We start from the raw sequence: 27,154 nt of genomic DNA, 5'->3' as shown, positions 1-27,154 counted from the left end.
AATTTATGAGCATATATAAATCATTAAGTATTACTTGTCTACTAGAATTCCATGTTTATCAACATACAAATCAAGCATCACCTGTAATCCAATTAATTCATGCTATTAGTTATTTCTAGTATTATTCATGATAAATAAGCAATTTATGAAAATTCACATGTAAAACTTTCTAAATGGGCCTAATTCTAATGAGTGTAACTTTAACACAGACTGAGAAGTAGCAAACAGACCACAATGATTAAAATCAGTGCTGGGCTTACGGAACACTAGTTAAAATAAAACATTATTAAATACTTGAATTTTATATATATATAAAAAAAATTTTTTTGAGACAGGGTTGAAAGCACACATGAAACAGCATAAAGCGAAACTAAGAATCCACTCTAAGGAGTTCTAGATTCTGCTCATTTCATTTCATTGTGAAGCAGCATATGGCTGTGGGGTGGGGTGAGAAACAGATGAAAGGCACCGGCCAGACAGCACAAAGGACAGAGTGATGATGCACCCCACCCACCAGACGAGCTCTAATGATCCAGATGATGAATATGTGGAAAGGGTAGGAAGTAACAACGCTAGGAGAAATCGCAAAAGCCATTTTCAATCACTACTCAAACTCCACCCTACATTTGTACTCTTTAACTTAAAAAATAAGCTTAAAATCAAAGATAACATTTTATATTAGAGAAAAACTAGTCACTCTGATATCAGTGCTTTTCTGCATTAATTGCTTTTGTTGAACCTATTTTACCTTAATATATGACCTTCACAGAACACATTTCCGCAAAATGAAAAAAAGGATTTTTTTTGAGAAACAGTTTACTGAGTATCTTGGAGTATGTTTCTTTTTTCTTTTTTTTTTTGAGACAGAGTCTCACTCTGTTGCCTAAGCCGGAGTGCAATGGCCTGATCTTGGCTCACTGCAGCCTCCTCCTCCCGGGTTCAAGCGATTCTCCTGTCTCAGCCTCCTGAATAGCTGGGATTACAAGTGTGCGCCACCATGCAGGGCTGATTTTTGTATCTACTTAGTAGAGACGGAGTTTTGTCATGTTGGCCAGGCTGGTCTCAAACTCCTTACCTCAAGTGATCCACCACACCCAACCCAGAGTGGGTTTCCTACCAGATACCACACTTAGCTTACACTTCCCTCCTTTAGGCCTAACAAGCCTTAGTGGACAGCATCAATTACGGAGCAGGGCACTGGGGCTCAGAGTTAAGGCCATCACGGCTCAAGACCATCAGGTGTGGCAGACGCTCAACTGCTCTCTGTGTGTGCCTAAACCGTGATCTTGGCAGGATTTTTCTTAATCTTTTAATTTATACCTTCTGTGAAAATAAACATTTAGAAATTGTAAAATATTAAAATGAGTATCTGAATAATAATGAGATACTCAGGGTGAAGCATATATGTCATAATTTTCTAAGTATACGAATAGCATATTTTTTTTTCTTTTTGAGACAGAGTTGCTCTGTTGCCTAGGATGGAGTGGAGTGGCGCGATCATGGCTCACTACAACCTCTGCCTCCTGGGTACAAGCGATTCTCTTGCCTAAGCCTCCCGAGTAGCTGGGATTACAGGCACATGCCACCACGTCAGGCTAATTTTTTAATTTTTAGTAGAGATGGGGTTTCACCATGTTGGCCAGGCTGGTCTCGAATTCCTGACCTCTGGTGATCCACCTACCTTGGCCTCCCAAAGTGCTGGAATTACAGGTGAAAGCCACCGTGCCCGGCAATAGCATCATATTGTAAACTATGAGCAACTAACTCTAAGAACCTATTGATGGTCACTAAGTTCCACTGAAACAAAATGGAGTTTAAAAATTAATGCATTTTGTTTCTTCCCATTTTTTGATTTTCTTAGTATGATTCATTTTCATAAGAAAATAAAACACTGAGAAAAAAATGACATAAATATGAAAATTACATCTTTTGCAGGATCATCTTTTAAGTTGATAATATAAAAGGCCACCTTGGCCATCTGTGGTGGTTCACACCTGTAATTCCAGCATTTTCAAAGGCAGAGGTGGGTAGATTGCTTGAGGTCAGGAGTTTAAGACCAGCCTGGCAACATGGTGACACCCTGTCTCTATGGAGAGAGAGAGAAAAAAAAAAAGCACCTCCAAGGGTATGTTAAGTGTTTGTATTTTCAGGACTCTAACTTGTATAAAAACAATCAAGGCAGAACAAAATCAATACAAGACAAAATAAAAGACATATGTATTACATAAAAGAACTAAAGAATTTAAAGAACACTTGACATAGACAAATCTAATATAAAATTGCAATTATGATACGTAGTAAATGCTTCCATCTGTTCTGGAGAGCCACACTTCTAAAATTTATGGGTTCTAACTGGTTTACTACTTGTGACTAGCCTAGGGAATAAATGCCAAATTTTACAAACATTTCTTCCACTTTTGTGCTTTTCTAAAAACAAACAAAAAATCCACAACTAAATAAACAAAATTAAAAACCCACCTGCTTTGATTATTTTATGTACTTCACACACCTCTCTCCAAAGCAAAAGGGAAAGTTAACTGAAATCCGAATCATTAAATCTGGATTTTTCATTAACATTTCCCCCAACTATTCTAGAAGCAAAGGATACATAATAGATAAACAAGAAGAAAAATGCATTTAAAACCTTAAGGGGGCCGAGTGCAGCGGCTCACGCCTGTTACCCCAGTACTTTGGGAGGCTGAGGGAGACGAATCATGAGGTCAGGGAATCGAGACCATCCTGGCCAACATGGTAAAACCCCATCTCTACTAAAATACAAAAAATTAACCGGGCGTGATAGCGCGTGCCTATAGTCCCAGCTACTTGGGAGGCTGAGGCAGGAGAATCGCTTGAACCCGGGAGGCAAAGGTGAGCTGAGATCGCACCACTGCACTCCGGCCTGGGCAACAGAGAGAGACTCCGTCTCAAAAAAAATAAGGGAGAGGTATATGGAATTGTTTATACTGACCAAAGGTTTACACAATTTAAAGCTTTTGCGCTTCTGGCTTGAATGTGTTTTCCCTTCAGGTGGTATTGGCTTTGTAGACCCAGCACTCCATCCAAGCTTATCTATGCAGCCTGCTCACAGGCTCCTGTATACAGGCGCACTGTCATGAAATTAGCACTTCTACCCAGCTGAACTAGCACCCAAGCCCCAAGAACTTTCTACCAGAAAGCTTTGTGAGCAAGCCCTGAGGATCATAAAGGGTTACCCAACATTTTTTCTAAATGTATCTTGTAGCTATAGTGTTCTGACTTGAGAGCTGACAGTATATGCTGCCCACTAGATTTTTAGAAGAATTTATCAAGAAAAGCTCAGCTGGGCGTGGTGGCTCACGCCTGTAATCCCAGCACTTTGGGAGGCTGAGGCGGGCGGATCACGAGGTCAGGAGATCAAGACCATCCTGGCTAACATAGTGAAACCCCGTCTCTACTAAAAAATACAAAAAATTAGCCGGGCGTGGTGGCGGTCGCCTGTAGTCCCAGTTACTTGGGAGGCTGAGGCAGGAGAATGGTGTGAACCCAGGAGGCGGAGCTTGCAGTGAGCCGAGATCATGCCACTGCACTCCAGCCTGGGCAACAGAGTGAGACTCCGTCTCCAAAAAAAAAAAAATAATAAAATAAAGAAAGAAAAGCTCAGCTTAGATGTGGTATCTGGTTTTAAGTAAGATTCTGGCTTTTTGTGTGTGTGTGACGGAGTCTCGCTCTGTCAACAGGCTGGAGTGCAGAAGTGTGATCTCGGCTCACTGCAACCTCCACCTCCCAGGTTCAAGTGGTTCCTTTGCCTCCGTCTCCTGAGTAGCTGGGACGACAGGCGTGCGCCACCATGCCCAGCTAATTTTCTGTATTTTAGTAGAGACGAGGTTTCAGTATGTTGGCCAGGATGGTCTCGATCTCTTGACCTCGTGATCTGCCTGCCTCAGCCTCCCAAAGTGCCAGGATTACAGGCGCGAGCCACTGCACCCAGCTGACTCTGGCTTTTTGTACAAGTTTCCCATTGAGCTGTCTGTGGCACAAGGAGGTAAAGTGAATTGCCAGTGGTCACACACATATAATTTCAACCCAGATGAGAAACCATAAACTTCCTGGCTTTTTATGCTACTCTAAATAGTGAATAAATGCTCTTAAAAAATTAATAAGGACACTCCAAATCGGGAGTTCTCAAAATGTGGGCCTCAGACCAGCAGCATCAGCATCACCTGGAAACTTTAGTGAGAAATGCAAATTTTGGGCCAGGTGCGGTGACTCATGCCTGTAATCCCAGCACTTTGAGAGGCCGAGGCAGGCAGATCACGAGGTCAGGAGATCAAGACCATCCTGGCTAACATGATGAAACCCTGTCTCTACTAAAAAAAAAAAAAAAAAAAAAAAAATTAGCCGGGAGCGCCTGTAGTCCCAGCTACTCAGGAGGCTGAGGCAGGAGAACCGCGTGAACCTGGGAGGCGGAGCTTGCAGTGAGATCGTGCCACTGCACTCCAGCCCAGGCGACAGAGTGAGACTCCATCTAAAAGAAAAAAAAAAAAAAAAATGCAAATTTTGGACCCTATCTCAGACCTACTGAGTCAGAAACTATGGGAACGGAACCCAACAAGGCAACGTGACTCTGATGAGTGATCAAGTTTGAAGACCACTGAGCAAGAAGTTTCTGCCCAAATAAGAAGTCCATTAACAGTAAAAAGAATTTTTTTCACAACTTTAAAAGTGATTTCAATGTAACATTTTAAGTAAAATATTTCTGCCATACAATCAGAGTTGAAATGTTAATATTTAGCACAATGATAAATTTAGAACTTAATGTCTCCTCAGAACTCTTACCCATCTTTTACATTATTTGTCTTAGTGGCATTTGCAGCATGGAGAGAAAACAAAAGAAAGTTATGAGATGAAAACTGCACAGTATTCTGGAAAAAAAATTAAGTAGGGATAGGGGAGATAAATAATGCTTCTACCTTAAGGAAAATGCACCATATTTCATTAAATCTCAGATAGCACTGATGACTAGCACGCCAACTAACTATTAAGAAAGAGAAAAATGTCATGATACAGTATTAAGACACCATCAATTACAAGGGTAATCCCAATTTCAGTGTTACTGAGCTGGCAGAAAAAAAGTGAATCTTAGAATTGATGAAATACGGTATACGTGAAAATAAAGGCAATGTGTGCAAAATCAAATACACATGGAAAATGTCTTTCTGAATTATCATTAAGGAAGAGAAGGACTACTCTCAAAAAGGTTGGTGGAATTTTATTCTAAGGCACTACAAAGGACTTTAAAATGTGACAGGGAAGAAAAAAGATGACTAAATCATTAGACTTTTAAAGTATTTTAAGAAACATCAAAGATTTAACAGGAGTTACTTTTTGAATACTAACCTTTGAAACACAATCTATCCTTGGCACTCCTTCAGGCTTTAATCCAATTATCTAAGGTTAAGAAATAGTGATAAATTTAAACTTCACGTAAGTATGCAATGGAACTTCCTCCCTCTGTTGCTGGGAACAAGGGGTGAAGACTTTGAGATTAACACCAAGTCTGTATACATCTGCCTTTTACTTTAATCTTATTTGAGGGTATTAAAATGAACTTTTAAATAAAATAACTTCAGCAATCAGATATCTTATTACTGTACTGGGGCAATTTAGAAAATAAATAAATTACCAAAGAATTAAATGAAACAAAAGTACCCTTTGCTACCCTTAAAATATGAAACAGATAGAAACCCTTAAATCTAATTATTAATATTTATATGAACAAATAATTTAATGTATATAATAAGAACTGCAGAAGCATAATAATTAACTGTTCTTCACAAAACTATATCAGGTCACACTCTCCGTGTTTCCATGAGGGCCCCACTGAGCCTCACTGTATCTCACAACCCATCTGATCCCCAAAAGGCACGCACTGGGAGAGCCCTATTTTAAGACTCCTTTCATGTATGTAGCTGACAGAACTGAATAAACTCACATATTTATACATTTTTTGAGATAATTTTTTGGCATTCTGAATTTATACACAGTTTCCATGTGAATGCACGTAAAATCTAAATATTCCTCTCAAAAGACAAGTATTGTTGCGTCCTAACTGGGAACTATACTGGTATGAAACCTCCTGCTACACTACGTAAGCTCATCTCATCAATGATTCCTGTGTGTCTGATGCTGTCCTCCTGACAAAGCCATGCCCTGAGTCATCAGCAAGCATGGTCTCAGGCCATTATCATTCAGGGAGACCATCTTGAGAAAGAAAACAAACCCAGAAGGTTGATCCTCTCCTGGCTTTCTACTGGGAACAAATGTTCAGCAATCTAGATGTCGTGAGGATACTTCTAGTAGACTGGGATTACAAAAGGCATCTCTGTTAAAACAAACTTAATTCATTTTATAAACTAGACCATCTAGTTTCACATTACTTTCAGCTTATTTTGTTAACTTCAATTCTTAATTCTGAATAAGGTCTGGTTGAAACATTCCACTAATCATTTACTGAGCACCTAGAATGCTATGGGACAATCTGGAAGCTGTCAGTTGTCCAAGGCCTCCCAAAGGGATGAAGCAGAGGTTGGAGGGGTGTCAGTCTGGGCACCTCAGGGCCTAGCTGGTTCTCCCTACAGGGAAGCTTCTTATTTAGCAGTGCCAACTTCAAAAGATACAAATTTTACTTTTAATAGGGATGGTGGCAATTTGCTCACCAATGACGACTTTAGTGATTCATAAACTCATGATTTTGAGAAGTCTACACCTGTTTTAAATGACCATGAATGACTTCACTCTTCAAGGGAGACCTTGCAGGCCTCAAAACAGTAAGTGCATCAGAACACCACTCTGAAGTATATTTACAGAGCAGCAAGGCACGGGGGCTAGGGATCACTTCATGACTCAAGAAAAGCCGTATCATCTTCTTTTGCACAATGACCCTAATTCATTACTCCTGTCACACAGAGAACATTAGCTTCTTCCTTTGCTCATTACTATACAATTTAGGCACCCTTCTGTAAAACAGCAAAATGCTGCTACTTTGGATACAACTGCAACATCCCACTGAACTTGTTAGAATGGGATTTTATTTGTATTTCTGTTATCTAATTACATATATATATATATACTGATACTATAAAACTATGCTTTGCTACTATTTTGAAAAAGTTAATAAGTTTAAACTTTATGGAGTCTGTGGAATTTTAAATTATTTTACAACACAGGATTCACAGATGAGTACTGCACCCTAACAAGTCTCTGCTTTGGTTATGACAAGGAGAACATTTGCCCCTTGGAGCATTAATGTGTCCTGGAATGCATGTACGTATTTCCAAAGAAGAAAAGTTTAAAAGCTACTTTAACTCCTTACTCCATGATTAATCTATGAACCTCTTTTTTTTTGCCATATAAACTTTCTTCCAGTGATCAATAAACATTACTGCTAGCCTTTAAAGCAAGCTACCCCCCAAATGATAACTTTTAATAAGGAAGGCATTAACCCAACCACAACAATCTAAAAATAGTTGCCTCCTTAAAAGAGAATATTAGAAAAAAGCAGCAGCAGAGGTAAAATATGTACGTACTCTGTTCATTTTCACAAGAATACAAGGGTTTCCTTGAGAATAGCCAAAATCAGGATCATTCATACCACTGCATGCTTGAAGTAATGAAATAGGAAACTGACATGCAACATAAACTGGACCCTTCTGTTCAAAAAGTGCTCCATCAGGACAGACTGTGAGGTTCTTCTGTTCTTCTAAAGTATATGCTAAAAAGGAAACATATATGTGTGCTAGATCAGCCAAAAAAGGTACTAAAAACAACCAGGAATATATTAACCTTTGGAAAATGTTCTTCAAAGACAAAAACAGCAATGTAAATTACCAGATAACTTTAGGGAAAGAATGTTAAGTTTGCCCCTTTACCTTTTAACAGCTAACTAGTTCTCTAAAGTTACTGCATTTCAATAATCATACAAACTGGATTATAGATCCATCTCTTCTGTCACCATTAGGTGGCAGTACCAGCCATGGCTAAAGCATTATCTGAATGCCTTCTGCATGCTTGGTGATACAATGGAGAGGATGTAAAAAGGCACTGCTGCTGCCCTCATGGAGCTTACGGTTTTGTGGGGAAGAGAGTCATTAAGTGAGTATAAAATCAGAACTGCAGAGGTATGAAGATGTAGTGTTATGACAACCTACACTAAAAAAAAAAAAGCAACTGAGCTGAATGCAGAAGGGTACGTGGGAGTTAATGAAGCTAGGAGAAGCACTTCCAATGAAGGAAGGTAGAAGCCAGACCATACAGAGTCTTGTCAACTATGTTAAAGAATTTTGAGGGGTGTGGGTGGGTGTTTTGCCAAACTTCAATTAACAATCCACTAAAATGTTTTAAACCAGGGCAAGTGGATAGTATGAACATACTTAGGAAATTAACTCTGACTTTTCTGTGGGGTCAGTCCAGAAGGGAAAAAGAAAGGATCCGGAAAACAAGTTAGGAGACTATTAAAGCCGCCCAGGTGAGAGACGAGCTCATAGAAGGGGATTTTTAGCAGAGATGGAGTTTACAGTGATAAAGGAGTAAAATGGTTAGAACTTGGTAATGGGAGGGAAGAGGGAGGAGAAATATGCAACAGACAATACAATTCTGCTCCGTACTTGGCACAGTGTTTAGCCCAAGAGGCACAAAGTGAGCAAGCCTGATGTGACCCCTGCCCTCAATTAACTTAATCTAGTGGACAATGCTTACTAATAAATAATTAACATATGATATAACAGTGCCTCAGTAAGAACTATTGGTGTGTGGGTGCAACTGGTACCAGAAAAAGGTATTGAATTCAATGAAAGTAAGAACCAGGCCAGGCGCAGTGGCTCATGCCTGTAATCCCAGCACTTTGGGAGGCCGAGGCGGGTGGATCACGAGATGAGGAGTTCAAGACCAGCCTGGCCAAGATGGTGAAACCATGACTCTACTAAAAATACACAAAAAAATTAGCTGGGTGCGGTGGCAGGTGCCTGTAATCCCAGCTACTCGGGAGGCCGAGGCAGGAGAATCGCTTGAACTCAGAGGGCGGAGGTTGCCACTGCACTCCAGCCTGGGCGACAGAGTGAGGCTCCATCTCAAATAAATAAATAAATAAATAAGAACCAAATTTCAAAGAGTATGCCTCAAAAAGGAAGTGTAAAGTCTTTACCTTGGGGGAAAAAAAAATCACTGTCAAAATGTTTGGTTTCATCTTATACTTATCAGAAACTAGGTTACTGTGGGACTATGTACTCATTTAAAAGCAAAGAATGATTCAGGTATTTTGTGGGGGTAGAGATAAACTTTATAACAAAACAGCATCATGACATCCAACACTTTGCAAAAAAATAAGCCCTTCACCAATTTCCCCGAGGGCTTCTACTGCATAGACTCTGTTGGTATAGGTCAGTTCATCAGTGACCTTGCTTTTTTATTATGCTGACTTCCACTTCCGTACTATTAAGTGTAAGGAACTGTGTGATGACCAGTAAGATTATGCAGAAGGCATGATGGGAACATAGAAAGGTCACTGACCCCAGAGTAACCAAGGAGCCCTATGCATCTGAAGAAAGCCTAAAATAAGAAAGACCAAAGGCCGAGCGCAGTGGCTCATGCCTGAAATCCCAGCACTTTGGGAGGCTGAGATGGGCAGATTACTTGAGGCTAGGAGTTTGAGGCCAGCCTGGCCAACATGGTGAAACCCTGTCTCTACTAAAAATACAAAAATTAGCCAGGTGTGGTGGCGCAAGCCTGTAATCCTAGCTGCTTGGAAGACTGAGGCATGAGGGTCGCTTGAACCCAGGAGGCGGTGGTTGCAGTGAGCTGAGAACAAGCCATTGTACTCCAGCCTGGGCAACAGAGTAAGACTGTCTCAATGAAGAAAAAAAAAAAAAAAAAAGACCAAGATAACTGGAGGAATGAATGACCCTAAAGGAAAGAGATAATTGGAACAAAATAAAACTTTTTAAGTCCAATTAGTATCTGCAGGAAAAAAAATAGAGAAGACATTATTTTTTAACCAGATATATTATAGTATCTTTCAAACATGAAAAAGGAGGGCATAAGGATTGACAGCAGTCGAACGTTTTAAAAACCAAAAAGGAGTTGAAAATTAAAGTAAACCCCCAGAAAGTCTAATTAAGTAAAAACAAAGTAAGAGAAAAACAAGAGGTCTAAGACCCAACAAACAGAATAGTTCTAGAAAGAGAAAACCAGAAAATTGAGTTGAGGAAATTATCAAAGTGGTAACAGAGGATAATTCCCCTGAACTGAAGAACTTAAGTCTTCATCCTGAAAAACCTGCAGTCAAGTCTCAGCAAAATACTTTAGAGACAGAAATCCAGATAGAAATTTTAGAATCCAAAAGAGATAAAGAAAATTGAAAAAAAAATGAAAAACTTTCAGAGAAGAAAAAAGGCAAATTACAAAGAACTGAGTTCTATATGGAGGTAAACTAGCAAATATAAAGGCAGAAATAAGCCATTTTCAGAAATAAAAGGGTTCAAATTTACATTTCAGGTGTCTTTTCTTATAAAATTACTTGAGAATGTACTCCATCAAAACTAAGGAGTAAATTAAGAGAAAAAATAAAAATAATTTAAAAAAAGGGGGGGCAGGGCAAGAGCCAAGAAACAGTGGGTCCAACTAAAGAAAGTGGTAAAAGGAAGTTCGCAAAGGACAGTTGGGAGTAAAAGGCTGATGTAGAAACAGTAGAGTGCAGCAGGAGGGAAAGGGCTCCAGTTAGGAGTTTTCCAGAAAAGAGACTCAAGAAAATACCTCAAATGATAGTTTACAAATAAGGAAGTCAGAAGAGAGTATCTATAGATGATAAAAGAAGATATAAAGACCAAGTATAAAAAGGCAACCAATAATGAAACTAAAAATAGTAAATCAATTATTATTGAGTTGAGAAAGGAGGGAAGGTCTGAGACATGTGAACTAAGAAAATGTATAAAAGTGATAAATAATAATTAATAAAGAAAAGTGATAATGTAGAAAAGTAAAAAGTTAAGAACCAGCAGGAAAAGTGTAATATTTATAGATATGGAAGAAAAACACCGTAAGAAAAAGTTCAGAAGCATGAAGTTATTCCCTATCAAAAATACATCCAAAGGCCAGGTGCAGTAACTCACGCCTGTAATCCCAGCACTTTGGGAGGCGGAGGCAGGTGGATCACTTGAGGCCAAGAGTTCAAGACCAGCCTGGGCAACATGGCAAGACCCCAGCTCTACAAAAAATTAAAAAATTAGCCAGGCGTGATGATGTGAGCCTGTATTCCTAACTACTCAAGAGGCTGAGGCAGGAGGATCACTTGAGCCCAGGAGACTGAGGCTGCAGTGAGGTGTGATTGTGCCACTGGGAGACAGAGAGAGACCCCATCTCAGACAAATAGACAAAGGAAAGAAAGAAAAAAGAAATGTGTCCAGAATCAGACTATTTTTCACAACCTTCATTGCTCTCTCCCTTGCCAAGCCACCATCTCCACTTACCTAGATTATTGTAATAGCCTAACTGGCTTCCCCAATTCCCCCCTTCTAGTCTAGTTTCAAAGAGAAGCCTGCAGGATCCTTTAAAAATTTGAATTAGATCATGTTATTGTTCACTGCTTAAAATCCCTCATCATGGTCACTGTAAAAGCCAAAGAACTTAACAATGGGTTCTAAGGACCTACAGTCTGGATCTCCTTTAACTCCCTAACCTCAGTCTCCTACTACTCTCCCCTGGCTCACTCCATTCAGCCCCTCTCGCTTCCTTGATGAATCTTCAACACATCAGCACCATAAGCCTCAGGGCCTTTGCACCTACTGCTTCCTGTGCTGGACATTTCCAGGGCTAGTTCTTTCACCTCCTTCAGCTCTTCCCTCAAGGTTCCCTTTCAATAAGGCTTTCCCAGACCACTCTGCATGTAAAAACCACAATCCTTCCCAACTTACCCTATCTCCTTTTTCTGTTTTATTTTCCCCCTCAGGATATACTATCTTCTAATTCACCATGAGTCTAAGCTCCAGAAAGACAGGAATTTTTCTTCTGTTCATTGCTGGAACCCAAATGAGTGCCTGCCACAAAGCAGGTCCTCAAAAAATATGTCAATAAATTAATAGGACTTCTGCTGGAAGGGAGGAGGGCAGGGAACACTTCATTGCAGACCTTTTAAAGCTATTAAACCACGGATAATACTTTCACAAAAGTCTTTTTTAAATAATGAGTACATATTTAACTGTCAAGGAAAAGAGACTTAGGAAGACAGCTAGTAGATAATGTGGGATCAGAAGCAGCTTTTGGTTTAAGATAGGAGAGAGTTGAAGATTTTTTCAAGTTGACAGGAAGGATCCAACACAGACAGAAAGGCTAAATACACACAAGAAGAGAGAGTACATAGTATGTTTCTGAGACACTGAGAGAGGATGAGATACAAAGCAGGAGTGATACAGGTGGCCTCAGGTGAAAGGAAGGGCAGCCCCCAATTAGAGCAGGAGGAATGTGACAGACAAAATGGCTGCCATTGTAGATTTGTTTTACTGGTAATGGGGAAACTGGAGGAGCTCCCATCTGAGTTCTTCTATTATCTCTTGAAGCAAGAAATCAGGTTATATGAAGAGAGTGAGTTGTAAGGAAAAAGGTAAGGGGTTAGAGGCTTGAGTGAAAGTTGGAAATAATCCTTTCAGAGAATTATCCAGAGAAATTCCATAGGATTACCAGGCAGTTAAGCAAGTCCATTTGAGGGAGGTGCTCAAGTACTCACAGTGCTAATTAGTCCTGCTCAGTATCTGCTCAGGGGCAGGGGCACAGAAGGATGAGCTACATCCAGTAATTATATGGCTTTATCCAGGAGTGGGGTACTCCCACAGGGTGTGACATGAAGACTGAGAGGTCTGGGATTTTAGAGCACCAGTAAAAGTAAAAATGAAATAACAACCATGGAATTAAGCTACATAAAAGGGAAGACGGGGTGGGAGATGAGATAATGTTCTAGGGAGCAGCTGCAGGTGTCTGTGGCTGAGGAAGAGATGAGCTGATCATGAACCAGCAGGCCAGGACATTCGATGATTACTCATGTGACTGTTAACACCATTCACATAAATGGCTCGGCCAAGCAAAACAGGAGGAAAAACTGGGCTAGGATGGCTATCAAAGAGCGTTACAAACTGGTAACTTTGAAAAACGGATGTATTAAAAATCAGACACAGACATAACTTTAAAATAATAAACATAATTTCCCATCCCCCAAGCAAGCACTACATTGGAAACCTGCACGTTGTGCACACGTACCCTAGAACTTAAAGTATAAAAAAAAAAAAAAAAAAAAAAAGAATGCTTGGCACAAAAAAAAGATTCTTCCTTCTCAATAACTATACTGACCTATTTCAAATTCAACATAAATGTATATCAGCTACAAAAAAAAAAGAAATAAAATAAAATGGCAAAAAAAAAAATCCAAGTCCTCAGAGACACTATTTCATACAATATAGATTTGCTCTATTAATTAAAATATTTAGTTTTAATGCAGAATAAATGTTACATTTCAAGAAACTTAGTGTCCTTATTATAAGACAGAAAAATCAAATCTACTGCCCATGAGTAAGCCCCTGTGTCTTTCTATAGTTAGAACAGTCTCACAAGTAATTATAAAATGCACTTGCTCAGTTGTCTGTTTAACAGAAGGAAATAGAAGGTAATACACATTCTGAGAATGATGTCTCTAAATGTAATCACAACTTGGGACTCTTTTTTTTTTTTTTGAGACGGAGTTTCGCTCTTGTTGCCAAGGCTGAAGTGCAATGGCGCAAACTTGGCTCACTGCAACCTTGGCCTCCCAGGTTCAAGCGATTCTTCTGCCTCAGCCTCCCGAGTAGCTGGAATTACAGGCGCGTGCTACCACGCCCAGCTAATTTTATATTTTTGGTAGAGATGGGGTTTCACCATGTTGGCCAGGGGTTTCACCATGTTGGCCAGGTCCAAGACCTGGCTCCTAACCTCAGGTGATCTGCCCGCCTCGGCCTCCCAAAGTGCTGGGATTACAGGCGTGAGCCACCGTGCCCGGCCCACAATTTGGTACTAATTTCTATAACTAAAATCTCTGACCTTACTCTAAGAAAACATACTCACGTTTTAGAAACTTCTTAAGGTCTTCAATGTACCCTGCATACGAAGTTGGATCAGACCTACTGAATGTATATTCCAATGCGGTCACTGGTTTTGGAAAAACCATGAGTCCTATAAAGAGATAAAAGGGAGAGATTATCAAATTTCCTTCTCTTCTTTTCCTTCCTCTTATCTCTAAAAAGCAGATCTCAGCAAATTACATGGAAAATTGTGTTGACAGTATGCTGAAACTATCAAGAACTTCCCAATTCTAATTATGAAGGCATAGACATCTAAAATTAAAAATAACTCAAACCTTCAAAACCATCTCAGACATTACCGATTAGAAACTGTCCCTAAATTTTGTTATCTACAGTTAATTATAATCTTCCTTTTTAAAAGATGCAATTTTACTTTGAACTTTCTATATGCATTTTTAAAAAATCAAATAACATTTTTAGGTTTTGTCAATGTGCCATTAATACAAGGAAAAAAAAATTTTTAGCAAATCAAAGCCTACGTACTTTTGTCATTTAAATTGTATGGAAACATTCATAAGACAGCTAACTCCTTTTCAATGAAAAAGGTCTATGCATTTTAAACTTTATGGCAAATATTCTTCCTTCAATAGCAGATATTGCTCTGTAATTAAAATGTGGTTTTCACATACTGAATTTGGAGTATAACCACCAACAATTTCCTATCAGAAGTTGACACCCATGTAATACAGACCACGTTGCTTAAGCTTACTAATGAAGATAAGGCAAGCAATCAGGCTTCCAACTTTAATGTAAGTTTTCCTTGTTTAAAAAGCATTAGATCAGCTGGGTGCAGTGGTTCACACCTGTAATCCTGGCACTTTGGGAGGCCGAGGCTGGCGGATCACTTGAGGTCAGGAGGTCGAGACCAGCCTGGCCAATATAGTGAAACCCCATTTCTTCTAAAAATACAAAAATTAGGTGGGTGTGGTGGCGCATGCCTGTAGTCCCAGTTACTTGGGAGACTGAGGCAGGAGAACCGCTTGAACCCGGGAGACAGAGGTTGCAGTGAGCTGAGATCGTGCCATTGCACTCCAGCCTGGGTGACAGAGCGAGACTTCGTCTCAAAAAAAAAAAAAAAAAAAAAAAAAAAAAAGCATTAGATCTAGGTTAATTCAACCTTGCACATAGGCTTTAAAACAATCCTAAAATTTTCTCTAGCCTTCAAACATTCCCATATTTAATATATCACACATGTACATATAATACATATTATATGTATATAATATACAACACATACATATTATATATGTATTACATGTACATGTGATATATTAAATAAGGAAATGTTTAATATATCCCATATGTAATATATATGTATTATATGTACATGTGTATGCATGTATATTTATTTAAACTAATGATACTTTAAGTACTAAAATAATCGACAAATAATTTTAAGAAACTCAGTTTAAAAACTGTGTACTTAAAAATATTTAACACATATGCTTATATATTTCATGCAATTATAAACGAGTTCAGTGTTTTTGAATAGATCAGACTATGTTCAATGGTAAGTCACATCACTTAAATAGCAAGTAAAGAATAATCTTAGAATTAGTCTGAGGTAGAAAAAAACAGTGCTACAATGAGAGATGAAGGAAAAGTAGCATGGAACTAATCTCTGACACTTGCTCCAATACACTAAGAGTTTAAAAAGAGTTCTTCAAGACATTTAGACTAAGATTAGCTGTAAACAAAAGAAATCATTAGAAAAAAATTGTTCTAGGAAAAAAATGGTTGAGACAATTAGTTCAGTTTGGCTGGTGATATAGCTCAGAAGTCTATACAGTGAGCAAGGATCTAGATAAGGGCACTTCCATCTCAGCATTATTGGCATTTTGGGCTGAATAATTCTTTGTTGTGGGGGTTGCCCTATGCACTGTAGGATGTTTAGCAACATCCCTGGCCTCTATTCACAGTACCAACTCTCTAGCTGTAACAACCAAAAATATTTCCAGACGCTGCCATATGACTCAGTGGTTGAAAACCACTGCTCTAGAGAGAAACCTGCTAGACTCCCACCTTCCTGGCCCGATTCCCCACTCTCCTGCCCTCTAAATCCCACTCCTCTAGGACTGAACTTTCTTCTTTAAGTAGAACCTTCCCTTCTCTGTCATCTCTAGCAGTTAGTTTACAGTCTTTGGAATTATACACACTGAAGTTCTGCACATTACTGTTTCCTACTTTTCTAAGAATTATCAGCATCTGAGGACAAGGGTCATGTCCAGTCACCAAGGGAGAGCTGGCATTCAAAGACTGTTTAGGCCAGGTGTGGTGGCTCACCCCTGTAATCCCAGCACTTTGGAAGGCCGAGGCGGGTGGATCGCCTGAGGTCAGGAGTTCGAGACCAGCCTGGCCAACGTGGTGAAACCCCGTCTCTACTAAAAGTACAAAAAATTAGCTGGGCGTGGTGACACATGCTTGTAATCCCAGCTCTTTGGGAGGCTGAGGCAGGAGAATCGCTTGAACCCGGGAGGCAGAGGTTGCAGTGAGCCAAGATCACACCATTGCACTCCAGCCTAGGCAACAGGAGCAAAGCTCTGTCTCAAAAAAAAAAAAAAAAAAAAAAAAAAAAGACTCTTTAAAAAGAATAAAATCAGGAGGTAGAAAATGTGGTTTAGATGTTTCAGTTTTTTACTGCATACATTCTCCTGTATAATGAATTTTTTTTCCAGAAGAAAATCAAGAAGAATTAAACATATGAAGAGTATATTCATTTTGTTCTCTATGAGGTATCATTATTTAACATCTTACCAATTTCATAACTAACCATTTAGAACGACAAAGTATGTATTTTATAAGTCCAAAGTTCTAACCGAAGCTAGTGCCAAAATATATACCTTAATTACTCAAGGCAAAGTAAAACTGCTCTACGATACTCATAAGTCACTCATAACTATAACTATATTCTTCAAACGTGGCTTTTACTAGAATTCTCAATATTCATTTGTTTACTTCTGACAAAAAAAAAAGAAACCGAAACAAACAAAACAAACCCACTCAAACTCTCAAGATCTATCAGTATATAAATGTGAAGGTCTTTAAATCAGTATGTAAATATTAAACAACAACAACAAAAATTAAAACCTTCACATTACTCAACTCCAAGGTTTAGCTATCTTCTATCTGCTATATAAAACAGATTTATGGTGAAGATAAACTATAACTCAATTTTGTTAAAAGCCGTAACCACTGCCAGGCACAGTGGCTCACGCCTGTAATCCCAGCACTTTGGGAGGCCAAGGCGGGGCAGATCACCTGAGGTCAGGAGTTCGAGACCAGCCTGACCAACATGGAAAAACCCTGTCTCTACTAAAAATACAAAATTAGCCAGGCGTGGTGGCGCATGCCTGTAATCCCAGCTACTTAGGAGGCTGAGGAGGCAGGAGAATCGCTTGAACCTGGGAGGCAGAGGTTGCAGTGACCCAAGATCATGCCACTGCATTCCAGCCTGGGCAACAAGAGCGAAACTCTGTCTCAAAAAAAAAAAAACAAAAAACAAAAAACAAAGTCATAACTGCAAGATAATTACCTGGGCTAGGAATCTGGTCACGGTATTTTGGAACCTCATCGTTGAGAGTCTGAAGCATAACCCACATCGTGAATGAGAAGAGTGCAGCCAGGAACCCATAAAAAACTAGGTAGAAGAGCAAGATCAAACCTGTAAAAGAAAATAGAACTTATGAAATGTGCACATGCGTGTGTGTGTGTATGCATGTTTGGCCAGGTTAAAAAACAAACCAACTGTTCTTGCAAGGGTACGATCCCAAGCTTTGCCATGCACATAGCCAAATATCCTCATATTCAGGACACATAAATTTGCCCAAGCAAGGGGTATTTCAGCAGACAGCACCCACCCATCCCATGACCCCTCCTTTTCCCTGGTATTTCCAAGTTAAAGCAGCTTCCACCATTCATACTCTGGTTCAAAATCAAAGCTTTAAAATTCCAGCACATAGGGGAATGTTTCCCAAAATGAACTTGATGCCCTCTAAAAAGATACAAGATGGTTTTAGGTAAACAAAACCCCCAATATTTACATGTTCCTTTAAGTGGCGAATATAAAAGAATTAGTACATGAAACGCATATTTCACAGACAGTAATTATTTGCTTAAATTTAAGTTTTAAAAAGTGAGTTAATGGCTCCCACCTGTAATGCCAGCACTTTGAGAGGCTGAGATGGGAGGATCGCCTGAGCCCAGGAGTTGGGACTAGCCCGGGAAACACTTTGTCTTTACAAAAAAATTAGGTGCTCACTTCGGCAGCACATATACTAACAGTGGAATGATACAGAGAAGATTAGCATGGCCCTTGTGCAAGGATGACATGCAAATTTGTGAGTCGTTCCATATTTAAAAAATTAAAAAAATATATATTTTAAAAACTGAGTTCATTGAAAGAATATCAGGAAATGTGCAGATAAGGCCAACTCATGAAGACAGCACTCAATGAATAAAGTTTAGGACACACTGGTCAAATGGCAGGGCTCGTGCAAAAGTGAAAAAAGGACAAGGTCAGAAACAAGCCCTCTGATCAATGGAATTTCATAGCTCTACTGCTAAGCACAAAGCAAGATTTGGGAGACACACGTTTCAACATTAAGGGCTTAATCTCTTTCCTTTCACAATTTGGGAACACTAAGATAGATCTATCCTGAACCAGTGATTTACTTTGGGAACACTTAAAATCAATTATTTTTCTCAAATGTCTATATTCAAAGTTCTAACATCAGAAGTGGCTGCCGACAAGTATATTAGAATACATTGGTAAAGTCACTTGTATTTCAAGGTTTAAAAACTGATCAAAGATTCATTTCTGCAATAATATATTTCTGAATATATTTTCCCCCCGGGGAGTGGCTCCACAACTTTCTTCTGATTCTCAAAAGATCCCATGACCCCAAAACAGATTGTGCTGAAAGCTAGATAACTTTTATTTCTCAACTGCAAGGCAGGAATCACCCCCAACCCCCTTTTTCAAGTAAAGGGGAAATAGTTAAAGCAATTTCATTTTATAATTTAGACTAGCATTCTACCCCTCCCCCCCAATTACCAGGTGGCCAAAATAAGGATGGAGAGGACAGAGGAGAGGAGAACAGGATGTCACCGTCAGACAGCATCACTTCCCTACCACATACTGCGATCCTGTTGCAGAAAAAGAAAAGACCAATCTCAAAGAAGTAAACAGTTTGCTATAGAGGGAAATGAAACACACAGAAAGCCCACAGGCCAGTTTAATAAGATACAGAAGAGAAATTCTTTGAGATCTAGGTGTCTGCAGGAACGAAGGGATAAAATCCTCTACACCAGGGCTGACAGAAACTTAAATGTAATGAGTGTGGCTGTATTCCAATAAGGTTTTGCTTACAAAAATAGGCAGATTGGGGCCACAGTAGTTTGTTGACCCATGCAGTTGACATTAAAGTGGAGATGTCTGAAACAAAATTACTAAGAGTTTAATTATTTAGCAGGGTTTTTAAGTCATCTTAAAATATTCTTATTACAATACTGTTTTGAACATTTTGATTTTAAATTTCTAGGAAAATAATGTAAATTAAATTTACAAAATAGTTACAAAGCAAATAAATATATAGCAGATATGAACAAACTATATCCAAATCTGCTTTCTAAGGAACTATTACACAATGAAAATAATGAGTAAAAAGAATTACATTCATACAATATATACACAAATCAACAGCTATGTCCCAAATCTGATGCCATATACTAGTGGCCATTAGAAACAAGTAAATAAGTTATTTCCAGCAGTGAAGTGAGTTTTCCTTACTTGAACAATATCCTTCTGCCAAGAACCAAATCTAATTTTTAAAAACTTAAACTAGTCAGTCTCACATATAAATATGATACTTTATCAACCACCTCTTCCCCCTAAAAGAAAAAACAACAGAAAATAAAAACAGAAGTTGTAAATTGCTGCTCTTACCCAGGTGTAAAATGGCAGTTAAATTAGTTACTCAGATGTAGTTTGCTGATGGGGCTCTAAATGGCGGCGTCCTGACTTAGTCATGGATAGTGTTCATGGAACCTATTCAATGTGCCATGCCCGCCTCAGTGCTACTTGATGTAAGCAGAAAACAGCAAATACAGCCTAAATAGTACCTACCATATTACTAATGTTCCCTAGCTAGTTTAAAATCTTTCAAGAAATTTCCTTATTACCCAACTAAAGAAACTAACATGGGCCAGGTGCAGTGGCTCACGCCTGTAATCCCAGCACTTTGGGAGGCCAAGGCGGGCAGATCAGTTGAGGTCAGGAGTTCAAGACCAGCCTGGCCAACATGGTGAAACCCCATTTCTACTAAAAATACAAAAAATTAGCCAGACATGGTGGCGCATGCCTGTAGTCCCAGCTACTTGGGAGGCTGAGGCGGGACAATCACTTGAGTCCGGAAGGCAGAGGTTGCAGTGCACTAAAAATTACACCACTGCACTCCAGCCTGAGCGACAGAGTGAGACTCCATCTCAAAAAAAAAGAAAAAAAAAAAAAAAAAAGAAACATGGACTTAAATAATGAAGAAACATCAGTATTTTATTTATTTGAGATGGATTCTACTCTTATTGCCCAGGATGGAGTGCAATGGTGCAATCTTGGCTCACTGTGACCTCTACCTCCCGGGTTCAAGTGATTCTCCTGCTTCAGCCTCCCAAGTAGCTGGGATTTACAGGCACCTGCCACCACTCCTGGCTAATTTTTACATTTTTAGTAGAGACGGGGTTTTACCATGTTGGCCATGGCCAGGCTGGTCTCAAACTCCTGACCTCAAGTGATCCACCCAGCTTGGCCTCCCAAAGTGCTGGGATTACAGGCGTGAGCCACTGCACCCAGCACCCCTCTTCATTTTTGTTCCTTCTCTCTCTCCTCATACTTTTGATAAGGGGGGAAGTGGGTGTGCGACAGAGATCCACCCGGAGGCAGTGCAGCAGAGTGGTTATACACATGGGCTGTGCTAGAGAATCCAACAGGGCTCAAATCCTGGCCTGACCTCTTTCCTGTGACTTTGGACAAGTGTCCTAATTTCTACCTCCATCTGAAAAAAAGTAGTAAAGATAATATCTATCTTTATTCACATGATAGAAAGGAAAATAAAGGTCAAGAGATTTGACAACATAAAAACAGAACTCCTAAGCGGGGGAAAAAGCAAGAACAAACTAGAAACATTTTGGAATGATAATGCAACTAGACTTTATGGAAGCGTATCATTCTAGTTACCCAGATACTAGGCACCTAATCGATTGCATTTTACTCTCAAAAAATGTTTTGACAAATGAGGTTTGATTCATGCAGACTCTACTAAAGAAAAAACCAAGGCTGGGCGTGGTGGCTCACACCTATAATCCCAGCACTTTGGGAGGCTGAGGCGGGCAGATCACCTGAGGTCAGGAGTTCGAGACTAGCCTGGCCAATATGATGAAACCCTGTCTCGACTAAAAATGCAAAAAATAGCCAGGCGTGGTGGTGCCCTCCTGTAATTCCAGCTACTTGAGAGGCTGAGATGGGAGAATTGCTTGAACCCAGGAGGCAGAGGCTGCAGTGAGCCGAGACTGTGCCACTGCACTCCGACCTGGGTGACAGAGAGAGACCCCTTCTCAAAAAAACAAAAACAAGAAAACAACCAGACAGGCAAGAAACCTGGCAAGACTTACCATCATGTCATCCAGGGGAAGGAGAAATGGGCCCTGTCCAGCTCTTCTGCCTCAACCACACTGGGCGTACAATTCAATTCTGGCACCAACTACCCCATGCTACGGGCTCAGTCCTCCATAGAAATGCTGCTGCAGAGGTCCTCCCACTACCCACACTTCTGACCAACTAGTAACTAATACAGGAGGTTTCCACTGCACCCTCAAGTTTGTTCACTAGAATGACTCACAGAGCTCAGGAAAGTAAGTGCTCAAATTAGGATTTCAGTTTTATTACCAAGGATACATGTAGAATGGGGTCTGGGAGGCAAGGCAGTTTCTGTGTCCTCTCCTTGAGGAATCAGGGCTATCTCCCTCCCAGCACATGTGTTTCCTAACCTGGCAGCTCCACTGAACTTCAGTGTCCAGAGTTTTTACTAGGGTTTCATTATGTAGGTATGATTGACTAAACCACAGGCCACACAATATAGCTCAGTCTCCAGCCCTCTTTCCTGCCCTCCTTGGAGGTCTGGCTAGCTCAAAGTCCCAACCATGTAGGGACTTGGTTTGGTCTTTCTGGGGGACCATGCTCCATCTTGAAGCTATCTAGGGACCCACTGCCAGTCACTTCATTAGCATAATAAAGACACTCCTACTACTCAAATTCCAGGGTCTTTAGAAGCTCTGTGCCAGGAACCTGGAAAAAACACCAAACAAAAAAAAAATTTTTTTTTTTGAGACAGGGTCTTTCTCTGTCACCCAGGCTGGAGTACAGTGGTGCAATCAAAGCTCACTGCATCCTCAAAATCCTCGGCTCAAGTGATTCTCCTGTCTCAGCTTCCTGAGAAGTTGGGACTACAGTTGTGTGCCACCACACTCAACTGACACTTTTTTTTGGAGATGGAGTTTCTCTCTTGTTGCCTAGGCTGGAGTGCAATGGTGTGATCTCAGCTCACCACAACCTCTGCCTCCTGGGTTCAAGTGATTCTCCTGCCTCAGCCTCCTGAGTAGCTGGGATTACAGGCATGTGCCACCACACCTGGCTAATTTTGTATTTTTAGTAGAGACGGGGTTTCTCCATGTTCGTCAGGCTGGTCTTGAACTCCTGACCTCAGGTGATCTGCCTGCCTCAGCCTTCCAAAGTGCTGGGATTACAGGCGTGAGCCACTGCATCCAGCCAACAAATTCTTTATTATGCAACACCAGCACACATATCTGGACACAGGGAAAAGTCACTGGGCTTCATGAGGGCCTGGAAATATGCCCCCTCAACACATGACTAGACCCTGTGATCTTACTCCCAACCTCTGCACACTTTCTAGCTATCTTCAGGGACCTAGATGCTAGAAAGATTGGGCCTCTCAGAAAATTCTGATGACTAGCAACCATTTCCATTTGGTAAATAAACTAGCATTCTGTTTATAGTTTAAAACATTTTAAAGCAGAGACATGTATAATTTCTAAAAAATCCATTATATGAACAGGTGCAAGTTTATAATCTTTTGTATATTTGAATTTTTAAAAACAATACTGATTTTTAACAATATTATTCGCATACCATTCACATATGTAAAGTGTGAAGTTTACATTTTATATTCAGAGTTGTATAAGCATCACCACAATAAATTTTAAAATATTTTCAACACCTCCTCCCAAAACTCCATACCCATTCCCATTCCTGTCCCTCCCTGCACCCAGTTCCTGGCAATCACTAGTCGACTTTGTCTCTACAGATCTATTTTCTGGACATTTCCTAGAAATGGAATCATGTAATACATGGCCTTTGTCACTGGCTTCTTCCATGTAAGGTGTTTTCAAGGTTCATTTATGCTACAGCATATATCAGTACTCCATTCCTTTTTATGGCTGAATAATATCCCACTGTATATGGATATACAATATTTTATTGATTCATTAATCAGATGATGTGCATGTGAGTTGTTTATATCTTTTGGCCATTATGAATAATGTTATAAACATTCATGCACAAGTTTTTGTATAAATAAATGGCTTCATTTCTCTTGGGTATATACCTGGGAGTCAAACTGCTAGGTCATATGGTAACTCTAGCCTTTTGAGTAACTGGTAGACTGTCTTCCAAAGCAGTTTCACCATTTTACACTCCTACAGCAGGGATCCAATTCCTCCTCAACCTCATTAACACTTCTTTTACTGTGTTTTCATACAGCTATCCTAGTGGATACAATGTAGTATCTCTTTGTGGGTTTAATTTGCATTTTCCCTAATGGCTAATGATGCTGGGCATTTTTTCATAAACTCATTGGTTATCTGTATATTTTCTACAGAGAACTGTCTATTCAGATCATTTCCTCATTTTTAGATTTGGTTATCTGCCTTTTTTATTAAGTTCTAGAAGTTATTTATATATAGATACAAGCCCCTTACCAAATATATAATGTGCAATTATTTTCTCCCATTCCACAAGTTATCCTTTTACTTTCCTAATAATGTTATTTAAGCAAAAAAGTTATTAATTTTGATGAAGAACCACTTATCTATTTTTTCTTTGGTTGCTTGTGCTTTTGGTGGCATATCTAAAATAACACTGACTAATCCAAGGTCATAAAGACTTGCATCTATGTTTACTTCTAAGAATTTTATAAATTAGCTCTTAAGTTTGGGTCTTTGATCCATTTTGAGTTAATTTTTGTATATGGTTTGAGGTAGGGGTCCACCTACATTGTTCTGCATGGAAAGATCCAGTTGTCCCACTACTGTTTAAAAAACTATTTGTTGGCCAGGCACAGTGGCTCATGCCTATAATCCCAGCACTTTGAGAGGCCGAGGCAGGCAGATCACCTGAGGTCAGGAGTTCGAGACCAGCCTGGCCAACATGGTGAAAACCAGTCTCTACTAAAATTACAAAAATTAGCTGGGCGTGGTAGCATGTACCTGTAATCCTAGCTACTTAGGAGGCTGAGGTGGGAGAATCGCTTCAGCCTAGGAGGCAGAGGTTGCAGTGAGCCAAGATTGTGCCATTGCACTCCAGCCTGGGTGTCAGAGTGAGACTCTGTCTCAAAATAAAACAAAAAACAAAAACAAAAACCTGATGAACATGTACTGTTTTAATAAAATGTATGCACATATATGTATGTATACACACACTCTCACATTTTATATAATTAAAATTATTGTAATATAAAAGATTAAACAAGATTAAATAACCTGCCTAAGATTAACCTACCAGTAAAAGAAATAGACCAGTATCTCTCCATGTGGTACCTCACCTGGCCTGCTCTCCCAGGGAGTCTCAAGCTCTATTGTCTTTTCTATTAAAACTCCCATTCTCTAAATAAAAATGTCTCATTCAAGTATTCTGTGTTACTCAGGGTGATAGAAATTCACATGTGAATAATATCTGCTGCGTCTCTACAAGAGTTCAGTTATTACAAATGACAGATATGTAAACAATGAATTATAGATACTGGATGCTAGGAAAAAAAACAAAAAGAATCCTCTCTAGCAGGAAGAGGAAGAAAAGGGACATCAGAGAAGACCACCCAGAAATAAGGTAGTTGGCTCACCAAAGATGGAGAGAAGGAGGGAGCTCTGGGTCAAAGACTAGGTGATGAGATGGAGTACCACAGCAGGAGCAGTCAGGTGAGCACAGCTTTGCTTCTCTCAGTATGCATGAGCCCCTGGTGCCAAGCAACTAGCAACAGTAGCAGCAGCATCTGCTTGAAGTGGGAACAGGGAGCTTGGGCTGGAAAAGTGGGCCATGTTCTGAATGGGTTGGTGAAAGGTTACAGGAGCAGACAGCCTCCACACCCAGGCTGCTCTTGGCTATACAGGCTACCTCCATCCCCGAATGTTGTAATAGGAAAGTCTAAACACACAGAAGAGGAGCACAAAACCAGTAATTATCACACATTCAAAATAAAACTAATCCATAAAGAAAAGTACCAAACTCAACAAAGACAGCAATGCCTGAAAACACTGGGCTGTATCAGCAAATAGAACAAAGAAAAATAAGCATAATTAAAACAGTAGAAGGCGAAGGATAATTTTTAAAAATTAGATATCATATTCTGATTATTGAAATAAAAAACTTAGTAGAAAAGCTTAACTGAAGAAGAATCAAAACTGAAGAAGAACCCAGACAGTTATGAAAATGAAAAAGCAAACCAAAGACTGGGAAAAAATATTTGCAAAACATAAAATAAATGACTCACTCCTATCTAGAATATATGAAGAACTTTTACAACAAAACATATTACTTATCTTATTTTAGAGACAGGGTCTCGTTCTGCTGCCCAAGCTGGAGCACAGTGGCACAATCATAGCTCCCTGCAGCCTCAAACTCCTGGGCTCAAGCAATCCTCCTGCCCCAGCCTCCCCAGTAGCTAGGACTACAGGCACATACCACCGTGCCCAGCTAATTAAAAAAAAATTTTTTTTTTGTAGAGAAGGGGGTCTTCTTAAGAAAAAAAATTTTTTTTTGTAATTTTACTAGAGATGGGGTTTCACCATATTGGCCAGGCTGTTCTTGAATTCCTGACTTCAAGTGATCCTCCTGCCTCGGCCTCCCAAAGTACTAGAATTACAGGCGTGAACCATCATCCCCGGCCGAGAAGGGGATCTTGCTCTGTTGTCCAGGCTGCTCTCAAACTCCTGGACTCAAGTGATCCTCCCACCCTGGCCTCCCAAAGTGCTGGGGTTAGAAGTGTGAGCCACCGCACCCAGTCCAAGACACATTTTTTGAAGCAGGCAAAAGATCTGAACCGAAACTTCACCAAGATGTAAGGATTGCAAAAATAAGCCCATAAAAAGTGTGTTCCAAATCATTAGTCACCAGGGAAGAGAAGTCAAAACTATAATGAGCTCCACTACATACCCACCAGAATGCTAGAAATTTTAAAGACTGACCGTACCATGTAATGACCCAGAAGTGGAGCAACTGAAACTCTCACATCCTGCTGGTGGGAATGTTTTTTGTTGCTGTTGTTGTTTTTAAAAAGAAAAAGAAAAGTTTGACAATTTTTTGAAAAGTTAGCAACATGCACACCTACCAAAAGATCCAGCCAATCTACTCCTAGATATTTACCCAAGAAAAATAAAAGCCCATGTTCACACAGTAGGGAAATGTGAATGTTCAGACACTTTATTTATAATCACTGAAAACTGCAAACAACCCAAATATCCACCAACAGTTGAATTAATAAATTTGGCTATATCCATACAATGCAATACTATTCAGCAATAAGAACTATGGATACACATGGAAACACAGATGGATCTCAAAATAATTATGCTAAAGAAAAAAGAGGCGGGACGCAGTGGCTCACGCTTGTAATCCCAGTACTTTGAGAGGCTGAGGCAGGTGCATCACCTGAGGTCAGGAGTTAGAGACCAGCCTGGCC

At 39.7% G+C, this 27,154-nt stretch overlaps 1 protein-coding gene and 1 non-coding gene across 3 annotated transcripts in view; one reads left to right on the top strand and one right to left on the bottom strand.

Annotated features, from left to right (window-relative positions):
* The window catches only part of ATP1B3 (ATPase Na+/K+ transporting subunit beta 3), a 51,663-nt gene that overhangs the window by 5,295 nt on the left and 19,214 nt on the right, over positions 1-27,154 (bottom strand). Inside the window, exons 2-7 of one of the 2 annotated variants that reach the window (XM_055110572.2) lie at positions 19,186-19,277; positions 17,665-17,793; positions 14,116-14,223; positions 7,566-7,750; positions 5,377-5,427; positions 4,816-4,835 (exon numbers count right to left, since the gene is read on the bottom strand). In XM_055110572.2, coding sequence (XP_054966547.1) covers positions 4,816-4,835; positions 5,377-5,427; positions 7,566-7,750; positions 14,116-14,223; positions 17,665-17,793; positions 19,186-19,252 — 560 coding nt within the window. In that variant the 5' untranslated portion in view covers positions 19,253-19,277. The remainder of the gene's footprint in view (positions 1-4,815; positions 4,836-5,376; positions 5,428-7,565; positions 7,751-14,115; positions 14,224-17,664; positions 17,794-19,185; positions 19,278-27,154) is intronic. The other variant, XM_034957526.3, reaches the window with a different exon arrangement.
* Positions 18,383-18,489, top strand: LOC112439347 (U6 spliceosomal RNA). The gene has a single exon (XR_003027646.1). It is a non-coding gene; the product is annotated as a U6 spliceosomal RNA (small nuclear RNA).

The sequence above is a fragment of the Pan paniscus genome, chromosome 2 (assembly GCF_029289425.2).
Source record: "Pan paniscus chromosome 2, NHGRI_mPanPan1-v2.0_pri, whole genome shotgun sequence".
NCBI lineage: Eukaryota > Metazoa > Chordata > Mammalia > Primates > Hominidae > Pan > Pan paniscus.
The sequence above is the reverse complement of the archived record's forward strand: the minus strand, read 5'-3'. Positions and strand labels throughout refer to the sequence as shown.